Consider the following 12,500-nt stretch of genomic DNA (forward strand, 5'->3'; position numbering starts at 1 on the left):
CAGTTAGTTATTAATAATAACTTTATTTATAGAGCAGTTAGTTATTAATAATAACTTTATTTATAGAGCAGTTAGTTATTAATAATAACTTTATTTATAGAGCAGTTAGTTATTAATAATAACTATATTTATAGAGCAGTTAGTTATTAATAATAACTTTATTTATAGAGCAGTTAGTTATTAATAATAACTTTATTTATAGAGCAGTTAGTTATTAATAATAACTTTATTTATAGAGCAGTTAGTTATTAATAATAACTATATTTATAGAGCAGTTAGTTATTAATAATAACTTTATTTATAGAGCAGTTAGTTATTAATAATAACTTTATTTATAGAGCAGTTAGTTATTTAAGCTTCTTTGTTACTTTGTTTCAGTACGTTTCTAGTTTCTGTGTAAATACAGACGTCCAATAGAGCGCCGAAGTCTGACGTCACTGCCGCTAGAGGGCGCTGTCCCCCTGGGTTGTGGCTTTATTTTTTGTGTTGAAATCCCCATTGGAGAATCTTAGATCACATCATATAAGAACTGCGTTCCAGACATAAACACACCACCACGACATTTTTGTCAGGGGGGGGGCTTTGCATCGTTTATGATATTCATTCATATTTGATACAGCCTGTTTCTGGAGAAAATGGAATGAATTCTGCCTTAAAAGTCTGAAGAACTACGCTTCTGGGTCTGAAATAACTGTCCCTACAGCAGCCACGTTCATGGGAAATGTAGTCTTTGGGTCGTTGGACTCGTTTCTAGCGTTTATTGTGTTACTCTTTGGGTAAATGTGTACATTTCCACCTTCAGTCGATGCTTCATATCCACATGAGTCAAATCTCCGGGGTGGTGTGTTTATGTTTGGAACACAGTTCTTATATTAGATTCCCTGAGGATATCAACACTAAACATAAAGCCACGACCCAGGGGGACAGCGCCCTCTAGTGGCAGTGACGTCAGGACTTCGGTGCTCTATCCACAAGTTTCCAGCGGAGTCAGAGTGGGCATCAGTTCCGGTTGTAGGCTACATATGCAGCGCCTCCGCCAGATATGTCCCCACCAGGCCTGTGCATGGGGCCCGTGCCCCTGTAAATATGTCCCCCACCAGGCCTGTGTATAGGGCCTGTGCCCCAGTAAATATGTCCCCCACCAGGCCTGTGTATAGGGCCCGTGCCCCAGTAAATATGTCCCCCACAAAGCCTATGCATAGGGCCCATGCCCCAGTAAATATGTCCCCCACCAGGCCTGTGCATGGGGCCCGTGCCCCTGTAAATATGTCCCCCACCAGGCCTGTGTATAGGGCCCGTGCCCCTGTAAATATGTCCCCCACCAGGCCTGTGTATAGGGCCCGTGCCCCAATAAATATGTCCCCCACAAAGCCTATGCATAGGGCCCGTGCCCCAGTAAATATGTCCCCCACCAGGCCTGTGCATGGGGCCCGTGCCCCTGTAAATATGTCCCCCACCAGGCCTGTGTATAGGGCCCGTGCCCCTGTAAATATGTCCCCCACCAGGCCTGTGTATAGGGCCCGTGCCCCAGTAAATATGTCCCCCACCAAGCCTGTGCATAGGGCCCGTGCCCCAGTAAATATGTCCCCCACAAAGCCTATGTATAGGGCCCGTGCCCCAGTAAATATGTCCCCCACAAAGCCTATGCATAGGGCCCATGCCCCAGTAAATATGTCCCCCACCAGGCCTGTGTATAGGGCCCGTGCCCCAGTAAATATGTCCCCCACAAAGCCTATGCATAGGGCCCATGCCCCAGTAAATATGTCCCCCACCAGGCCTGTGCATAGGGCCCGTGCCCCAGTAAATATGTCCCCCACCAGGCCTGTGCATAGGGCCCGTGCCCCAGTAAATTCCCACGGAAACAGGTGGATAGGCTCTGTGCACAGCAGCCATATTAAAGAAATGTCATATTGTAAAGAGGGAGCACTTGTTCGTATGTATGTACTGTATATGTTATTGTCATGTGTTTTGTATTGTATTGTATGTACTGTATATGTTATTGTCATGTGTTTTGTATTGTATTGTATGTACTGTATATGTTATTGTCATGTGTTTTGTATTGTATTGTATCTTTTACTTATTGACTGTTAAATGTGAGAGGACCTCAATGGAACTTCCTTGTGTAATCGTCTGTAACCATAGATTATCTTATTATAGAATCCTCTGTAACCATGTGGTTACCATGGTAACCATGTGGTTAGGGTTAGGGTAAAACATGTGGTTACCATGGTAACCATGTGGTTAGGGTTAGGGTAAAACATGTGGTTACCATGGTAACCATGTGGTTAGGGTTAGGGTAAAACATGTGGTTACCATGGTAACCATGTGGTTAGGGTTAGGGTAAAACATGTGGTTACCATGGTAACCATGTGGTTAGGGTTAGGGTAAAACATGTGGTTACCATGGTAACCATGTGGTTAGGGTAAAACATGTGGTTTAACTTTTCAAAATAAATCAAATCAAATCAAAAATCATTTAAATGAAGCATTTAAGCATCTAGTTTAGTTTGTTAATTTGTCTAAGACATGCCTTTGCTGTTTTGTTGTGTTTGCTGTGTGTGTGTGTGTGTGTGTGTGTGTGTGTGTGTGTGTGTGTGTGTGTGTGTGTGTGTGTGTGTGTGTGTGTGTGTGTGTGTGTGTGTGTGTGTGTGTGTGTGTAGGAAGCATCCCTCCAGTCAGAAGAACAGAGACAACTGAATAAAGTTTTTCTGCAGGATTTCTGTAACTCTGATTACATCATCAGTCCCATCGACAAGCATGAGACCCAACGCAGCTCAGTAAGACCTGTCTGTCTGTCTGTCTGTCTGTCTGTCTGTCTGTCTGTCTGTCTGTCTGTCTGTCTGTCTGTCTGTCTGTCTGTCTGTCTGTCTGTCTGTCTGCCTGCCTGCCTGCCTGCCTGCCTGCCTGCCTGCCTGTCTGTCTGCCTGCCTGCCTGTCTGTCTGTCTGTCTGTCTGTCTGTCTGTCTGTCTGTCTGTCTGCCTGCCTGCCTGCCTGCCTGCCTGCCTGCCTGCCTGCCTGCCTGCCTGTCTGTCTGTCTGTCTGTCTGTCTGTCTGTCTGCCTGCCTGCCTGCCTGCCTGCCTGCCTGCCTGCCTGCCTGCCTGCCTGCCTGCCTGCCTGTCTGTCTGCCTGTCTGTCTGTCTGTCTGTCTGTCTGTCTGTATGTCTGTATGTCTGTCTGTCTGTCTGTCTGTCTGCCTGCCTGCCTGTCTATTATGTTTACACACTGAATAATCAACTCTGATGTTGAACCCTGATGTTTATTTGGTGAAACAATGTTAAATATAAAGTATACTGTATGAAGGGATAATCAATGGAGAAATAAAGCCAGACAAGGTGATTAGACCATGGAGGCCTTTATTTCTTAATAATGACTTGTATGGCTACTTTATAAATAAATCAATAAATTAACCCAAAAGTAACAACAAAATGAAGGGTTTCATTGCTTACAGCAGTGCTTCTCTAACATATTTAGGACCCAGATTGATGCATTTTTTATGTATTTTGCGGCAGACCCAGTTTACAGTTTAGTATCGCTCTTAATCCAAAGTGATTTACACAAGATAATACACATAATACATCAAATGCATAAAAATAGTAATCTAATAATACAGTAATACATAAGTAAACCAATAATCTAATAATAACTAATACATACGTAAACCAAGAACCTATCAGCCTACATTGAAACAATACATACTATGTCTACATAACATGCTATCTAAGTTATATTTTAGCCTTTGCATAATGCTGCAAGGTGGTCTAGTGCTACAGGATGAGGTGGAGTCTGAAGAGGTGAGTCTCAGATTACAGAAGATTGGGATTGAGTCTCTGCAGTTGTAATTGCAATGGGGAGCAGGGCGGTATAAATTAAGGTAACTACGCCACCTAGGGGATTGCGCCCTAGGAAATAGTGTTTAGAATTGAATTAAATTAAACCACCTTAAGACAAGGATATCACTCCCCACAAGGTTTGTTGTACTTAAATAATAAAGGCAGATACGTAGATCAATGCAAATGGTAATCAGTTGTATTCACAATAGGCCTACAAAGAGCATATTAAATAGCCTACTTTAATAGTCTACTATTAAATAGTGCTTAAAATCAATGACACGGACACATTTTGCGTGGTGCAGTCACACCTACCCCGCCAGGGCTAGACAGCCCGAGGGAGGAGTGATCCCGTGGATAGACAGACAGTCGGACAGTTGCACACAGACTAAAATGACATAAAAACAACCGGTCAAGTTCATGACCAGGGCAGGAATTTCACCATAGCAGCTGGTGAAATATATATATATATATATATATATATATATATATATATATATATATATATATATATATATATATATATATATATATATGTATTTATAATATAATATATATATGTATTTATAATATATATATATTAAATAATATTCTGTTAACTTACTGCATCGTCTATTTCAGAAAGTTCCAAAACATTCTTCAGAACAACGTTTAGAATTTTCATGTCTAGTTAGTGATATATCTGTGATGGTTTGCTCATGTCTAGTTAATGATATATCTGTGATGGTTTGCTCATGTCTAGTTAATGATATATCTGTGATGGTTTGCTCATGACTAGTTAGTGATATATCTGTGATGGTTTGCTCATGTCTAGTTAATGATATATCTGTGATGGTTTGCTCATGTCTAGTTAGTGATATATCTGTGATGGTTTGCTCATGTCTAGTTAGTGATATATCTGTGATGGTTTGCTCTTGTCTAGTTAGTTATATATCTGTGATGGTTTGCTCTTGTCTAGTTAGTTATATATCTGTGATGGTTTGCTCATGTCTAGTTAATGATATATCTGTGATGGTTTGCTCATGTCTAGTTAGTTATATATCTGTGATGGTTTGCTCATGTCTAGTTAGTTATATATCTGTGATGGTTTGCTCATGTCTAGTTAGTTATATATCTGTGATGGTTTGCTCATGTCTAGTTAGTTATATATCTGTGATGGTTTGCTCATGTCTAGGTGCTGAAGCTGTTGTCCATCTCCTATCGTTTGATTGAGTCTTGGGAGTTTCCCAGCCGCTCACTTCCTCTGAGGAACCAGATCTCTGCTAAACTGACTGTTCTGAAGACTGGCATAGACCTGCTGATTAAGGTACACACACACACACACACACACACACACACACACACACACACACACACACACACACGCACAGTCGCACACACACACGCAAACGCACACGCACATGCACACGCACACGCACACGCACACACGCATGCACTCACGCATGCACTCACGCACACCATGCATAATGACTAATTGATAATGATGTAATCAATGAACAGGCCAATCAGGATGCAGAGGAGGGTCTATTGGACAATGAGGCCCTACAGTTGGCTCCCTATGGGAACTATTACGACACTCTGGGAGACGAGTCTCTGCGTCGCACCTACGAACTGCTAGCCTGCTTCAAAAAGGACATGCATAAGGTAAAACATGTTGCATAAGGTCAAACATGTTGCATAAGGTAAACATGTTGCATTAGGTAAAACATGCATAAGGTATAGACATGCATAAGGTGAAACATGCATAAGGTAAGGACATGTATAAGGTATATACATACATAAGGTAGAACATGCATAAGGTAAGGACATTTATAAGGTATAGACATGCATAAGGTAAGGACATGTATAAGGTATAGACATGCATAAGGTAAAACATGCCTAAGGTAAAACATGCATGAGGTAAAACATGCCTAAGGTAAGGACATGTATAAGGTATAGACATGCATAAGGTAAAACATGCATAAGGTAAGGACATGCATAAGGTATAGACATGCATAAGGTAAAACATGCATAAAGGTATAGACATGCATAAGTTATAGACATGCATAAGGTAAAACATGCATGAGGTAAGGACATCCATAAGGTATAGACATGCATAAGGTAAAACATGCATAAAGGTATAGACATGCATAAGGTATAGACATGCATAAGGTAAAATATGCATAAGTTATAGACATGCATAAGGTATAGACATGCATAAAGTATAGATATGCATAAGGTATAGACATGCATAAGGTATAGACATGCATAAGGTAAAACATGCACAAGGTATAGACATGCATAAGGTAAAACTTGCATAAGGTAAAACATGCATAATGTATAGACATGGTAAAACATGCATAAGGTAAGGACATTTATAAGGTATAGACATGCATAAGGTAAAACATGCACAAGGTATAGACATGCATAAGGTAAAACTTGCATAAGGTAAACCTTGCATAAGGTAAAACATGCATAAGGTATAGACATGCATAAGGTAAAACATGCATAAGGTATAGACATGCATAAGGTAAAACATGCATGAGGTAAGGACATGCATAAGGTATAGACATGCATAAGGTAAAACATGCATAAGGTATAGACATGCATAAAGTATAGACATGCATAAGGTAAAACATGCATAAGGTAAGGACATGCATAAGGTAAACCATACATAAGGTAAACCATGCATAAGGTAAAACATGCATAAGGTATAGACATGCGTAAAACATGCATAAGGTAAGGGTATGCATAAGGTATTGCCATAAGATATAAGAGATTATGTAGCCAATATTTCCCATCACGGCACATTATAATAAAGCATGAATACTAATGAGGTCGTTGTCATTTTATTATATTATGAATGATATATTATACATTATTATTATTATTGTAATAATGCATTCATATGTTTTCCAGGTGGAAACATACCTGTGTGCAGCAAAGTGTTTATTATATTATAAATGATATATTATACATTATTATTATTATAATAAAGCATTATTATTTTTATTAAAATTATTGTTTTCCAGGTGGAAACATACCTGCGTGTAGCAAAGTGTCGTCTGTCTCCAGAAGCCAACTGCACCCTGTGACCACACCCCTTTTATTCTGAAACCCCGCCCCTTTACCCTGCAACGACACCCCTTTTATCCTGAAATCCCACCCCTTTACCCTGTGACCACACCCCTTTTATTCTAAAACCTCTTCCTTTACGCTGCGACCACACCCCTTTTATCCTGAAACCCCACCCCTTTACCCTGCGACCACACCCCTTTTATCCTGAAATCCCACCCCTTTACCCTGCGACCATACCCCTTTTATCCTGAAACCCCGCCCCTTTACCCTGCGACCACACCCCTTTTATCCTGTAATCCCACTCCTTTACCCTGCGACCACACCCCTTTTATCCTGAAATCCCACCCCTTTACCCTGCGACCACACCCCTTTTATCCTGAAACCCCGCCACTTTACCCTATAACCACACCCCTTTTATCCTGAAATCCCACTCCTTTACCCTGTGACCACACCCCTTTTTACTAAACCCCGCCTCCTCCACCATGACACAGCAAGATGTTGTAGATTTATTTTTATTCACGTTTAATAGTCATGTTTAATATTCATGTTTAATCGTGTATATTAATTATCAAACTGATACAAAAACATACATTTTGTAACACATTTGATTTCTGTCTGTAGTCAATAAAGCTGTTATGGTGCATTTTAATGTCCACTCTGTTACTTACTATGTATACTGTCCACAATGATGGTGAATAAAGTATTCAATCGTTCAATCAATCAATCAATCAATCAATCAATCAATCAATCAATCAATCAATCAATCAATCAATCAATCAATCAATCATACATCCAAACACTGATCAGAAGAAGGTTACATCAGAGGACTAGTTCACCCAACAAATGACTTAAATAACTCAATTACACTGTTACCCCATGTTGTTTTTATTTTGTGTTTTTGTATATATATATATATATATATATATATATATATATATATATATATATATATATACATATATAATAACAGTGTAATTGATAGAAAATAAGTCATTTTTGGGGGGAACTACTCCTTCTAGGCCAAACCAGATACAACTGCTTCACTTGCTTATTAACATGCACACACACACACACGCACGCACGCACGCACGCACGCACGCGCGCACACACACACACACACACACACACACACACACACACACACACACACACACACACACACACACACACACACACACACACACACACACACACACACAATATTTATTTATGTCCACATAAACAGAAGTACAAGATGTACAAAGGACATGAACACTGTCAGATAAAGGGAAAACATCCAGTTACAAAGTGCATGTAAGGCAGAGCATTGTTACATACAAAACAAAAGATGACATACTTGTCGAACACAGCGTCAACAATCATGGGTAAAGGAAACAACGCCTCCAAATTGAGCGGCTTCCTATAATAGCTGATATTGAGCAGTACCTTGCTAATTGTTTAGCCCTCCTTTACACACACACACACACACACACACACACACACACACACACACACACACACACACACACACACACACACACACACACACACACACACACACACACACAATAAAGACTTTAATAGTTTACTTTGTTAACAATATACAGCAAACTGCGCCTTCCTGTGGCACTTTCAGCACTCTGCATCTTGTGCAGGTCAGTCTTTCCCTGAAACTCTGAGATTATCATAATAGATCATAATAATAGATACAGACAATCATACAGATTATTATAATACAGATTATAATACAGATAATCTGTGACAGATACAGATGATTTTACAGATTATTATAATACAGATTATAATACAGATAATCTGTGATAGATACAGATCATTTTACAGATTATTAAAATGTAGATTATAATACAGATCATTTTACAGATTATTATAATACAGATAATCTTACATATTATTAAAATATAATTATAATACAGATAATCTATGATAGATACAGATAATCTATGATAGATACAGATAATCATAATAGATCATAATAATAATAGATACAGATAATCTTACATATTATTATAATACAGATTATAATACAGATAATAGATACAGATCATTTTACAGATTATTAAAATATAGATTATAATACAGATAATCTATGATAGATACAGATAATCATAATAGATCATGATAATAGGTACAGATAATATTAAAGATTATTATAATACAGATTATAATTACTTTGATAGTTATACAGTTACTTTGTAGATTTTGATTATTATCACAAAACATACATTAACCACTTCAGCTCTATATACATTTTGGTCATTTGAAAATAGCAGATCTACAATTGTTTTATACATTTTGAACATTGAAATGGGACATTCTGCAAAATGTTACATACATTTTATCCTCCTAATAATAGGAAGGGTACTCCTCCCTTCCTATTAGGAGGATCAAATGTATAAAATGTATGAAAATCGTTTGAAAATAGCAGATCTACAAGCTCACAATGCGTCGCATCGCAACAGATTGTGAGCTTGTAGATCTGCTGAATCGATAGGGCTGAAGTGGTTAATGAAGTGCTTAATGAAGTGGTTAATGTATGTTTTGTGATAATAATCAAAATCTACAAAGTAACTAGTAACTAAAGTTTTCAAACAATTGTAGTGGAGTAAAAAGTATAAAGAGTAGAAGTACTGAAAATTGGAAATACACCAGTTAAGTAAAAACAATACCTCAAAATTGTACTTGAGACAAATTGTACTTGGGTAAACGTACTTAGTTACTAACTAAGTAAACTTACACCACTGCGAACATCCACGAAGATGAACGAACATTTCGTGTCTCTTCAAAACATGTGACGGAAATACCCGAAGATACCCCCCCCCCCCTCCCTCCCCTCCCCTCCCCTCGGGTATCTTCGTAGATGTTCGGCTCCTCCCCCCGCCCCGCCCCCTCCCCTCGGGTATCTTCGTAGATGTTCGGCTCGCCCCGCCCCCTCCCCTCGGGTATCTTCGTAGATGTTCGGCTCGCCCCGCCCCCTCCCCTCGGGTATCTTCGTAGATGTTCGGCCGCCCCGCCCCCTCCCCTCGGGTATCTTCGTAGATGTTCGGCTCGCCCCGCCCCCTCCCCTCGGGTATCTTCGTAGATGTTCGGCTCTTAACGGTCGTGAATGTTCAAACCTGCGGCTTCAGAGCGTCTGTTCGTCCCGTAACTCTGTCTGTGGTTCTATAACTCTATGGTTTATAACTCTATGGTTCTATAGCTCTATGGTTCTATAGCTCTATGGTTCTATAGCTCTATGGTTGGTCCAGGTCAGGAGGAGGAAAGCAGACTAAAGAGTAAAGAATAAAGAATAAAGATAAAGAGGTAAAAGGCCGACAGAAGGAGCATCAGTCCCGCAGAGCAGCAGAGGGATGACGGTGCTGCAGGAACCCGTTCAGGTGAGTTGTTGATGCGGGGAGAGTGTGAACTACAGACCGCTGTCTGGGTCTGAGGCCTGCGGGGACAGGAGGCTCCATGAGCGGCTGTGAGTTGAACTACAGACCGCTGTCTGGGTCTGAGGCCTGCGGGGACAGGAGGCTCTTTAAGCCCCATGACGAACCTCTCACTCCGCTGAGCTCCGAGATGAGGTTCCACTGCGAGCTTCACCGGAATCGGTGGAACGGCCGCAAAGGGTCCGCGGATTCCCCTTTTCACCACATCTTATCTATAAACTAATGGTAGATTACAAACTGTACAGATGTTTGAGGATGTTCCGGAACCCTAAGGTTTTGGACCGGCACGAAACAACCGTTTAAATGTCTTATTGAGTCATCTTGTGGCCATGTTTCACCTTGTAGCCGAACCGGGAGCAGTGTAGCCCCAGAGCGGGCTGAATGTGAATCAAGGCTAAAAGACTAAAGACTAAATAGACATTTAAACGGTTGTTTCGTGCCGGTCCAAAAAGTCAGGGTTCCGTAACATCCTCAAACATCTGTACAGTTTGTAAACTACCATTAGTGTTTGGGTAGGATGTGGTGAAAGAGGTAAACAGCGGACCCTTTGCGGCCGTTCTACCGGTTCCGGTAGAGCTCTGAGTGGAACCTCGTCTCCTGGCTGTGTAGCGGAGTGAGAGGTTCGTGATGGGGCTTAGGAGGCTCTATGAGCGGCCAAGAGTTGAACTACAGACCGCTGTCTGGGTCAGAGGCCTGCGGAGCGGTTTAGCATGTATATGTTTATGTATCATTTTTATGTTTATTAATGGTTGTGTTATTGTGTCGTTGGGTTGTGTAGTTGTGTAGCTGAGGTCGTGTACCTGCTGTCAGTGTTTATGTGCGTTGAACAGTGTGTAACAACTTTTAACTTGGTTTCATGTTGAAGCTTAGCTGGCTAAGCTAAGCTAAGCTAAGCTAAGCTAAGCTAAGCTAAGCTAACGTCTCTCTGCTAGCCTGTAGCAGTACAGTAGTAACAGTGCATATCATACTGTACGGTAAATACAGTAAATATATCTGCTGCTATTAATAATACTACTACTACTACTAAATAATAATATTAATATTAGTTATATTTGTACTGATGTTTTAATCTCCTTGAAATCAGATCAAAGGCCTCTTTAGTCTTTATTGAGGGACCGTACCTATATTCCCCAGGTTCTATGTTCCCCAGGTTCTATGTTCCCCGAAAAAAAGGTTCTATGTTCCCCCCTTACCAAAAAAGGTTCTATGTTCCCTGGGTTCTATGTTCCCCGTTTACCCCAAAAAAGGTTCTATGTTCCCCATTAACAAAAAAAAGGTTCTATGTTCCCCGCTCACCCAAAAATGCAGGAAACATACATCAAAAAAGGTTCTATGTTCCCTGGGTTCTATGTTCCCCGTTTATCCCAAAAAAGGTTCTATGTTCCCCATTAACAAAAAAAAGATTCTATGTTCCCCGCTCACCCAAAAATGCAGGAAACATACATTTTTAATTTCCAATTTATTTATTTTTTCCTCTAAATTTTTATCCCACGATTTTGTAACCCAATTTTTTACACCCAGTGCCAATTGTCTATGTAATCCTGGGCACTACCTTCCCTCTGCCAACCTAGGGAGGCTAGGGCCGAGCTCATGCCTCCTTCAATGCATGAGAGCCAACTGACCTTCTTGTCACCTGACAGGGGGGAGTTTCCCTGGTTGGACGTAGCGCGTGGAAGGAACACGTTATTCCAACCAGTTCCCTTCCCCTCCATCAGGCGCCCCAGCTGGCCAGGGGGAGGCAGTATAGTGACCAGGATTACTGCATGTTTTTGTGAGGGTACCTACCCTAGGAGACACGGGGAGAACATGCAAACTCCACACAGAAAGGCCCTTTCGCCAACCCCACCTAGGGTATGGGCACTGATGACGCGGAGGAGAGAACACACCCCCAGCGCCCACAGCGTCCCCTGCGGGAATCGAACCTAGTTAATAATTTCCAATTATTAATAACATCTCTGAACACACACAACTGAACATAATGGGGAGAAATGACTATCAGAAATTTGCCCGCCCCTTTCCCCTGGCGGCCATCTTGGACAAAAATTGTACCATATGATAATAAGCATTGGTAAGGACCAATTATATGAGATAAGATATGTTGAAAATGGGTGAAAATGGGTTGTCCTTTAAGCTTGCATAATTGTCTCCACCAGGCCGAAAGGCATGGCGAGAGAGTATGTTTTACCC

The 12,500-nt window shown here is 40.8% G+C and overlaps 2 protein-coding genes across 3 annotated transcripts in view; both read left to right on the forward strand.

Annotated features, from left to right (window-relative positions):
• Positions 1-6,902, forward strand: part of LOC308098657 (somatotropin-like) — a gene marked incomplete at both ends in the record, with an annotated part of 12,270 nt that extends 5,368 nt beyond the window's left edge. The window contains 4 exons of the mRNA XM_080447065.1: positions 2,660-2,776; positions 5,003-5,134; positions 5,329-5,472; positions 6,840-6,902. Coding sequence (XP_080303191.1) covers positions 2,660-2,776; positions 5,003-5,134; positions 5,329-5,472; positions 6,840-6,902 — 456 coding nt within the window. The remainder of the gene's footprint in view (positions 1-2,659; positions 2,777-5,002; positions 5,135-5,328; positions 5,473-6,839) is intronic.
• Positions 6,903-10,076: 3,174 nt separating this feature from the next.
• The window catches only part of cdc27 (cell division cycle 27), a 56,322-nt gene continuing 53,898 nt past the window's right edge, over positions 10,077-12,500 (forward strand). For both annotated transcript variants that reach the window (XM_080447447.1, XM_080447448.1), the window contains exon 1: positions 10,077-10,259. In XM_080447447.1, coding sequence (XP_080303573.1) covers positions 10,233-10,259 — 27 coding nt within the window. In that variant the 5' untranslated portion in view covers positions 10,077-10,232. The remainder of the gene's footprint in view (positions 10,260-12,500) is intronic.

Source organism: Gymnoscopelus braueri (assembly GCF_963280865.1).
Source record: "Gymnoscopelus braueri genome assembly, chromosome: 13".
In the NCBI taxonomy this organism is placed as follows: Eukaryota; Metazoa; Chordata; class Actinopteri; order Myctophiformes; family Myctophidae; genus Gymnoscopelus; species Gymnoscopelus braueri.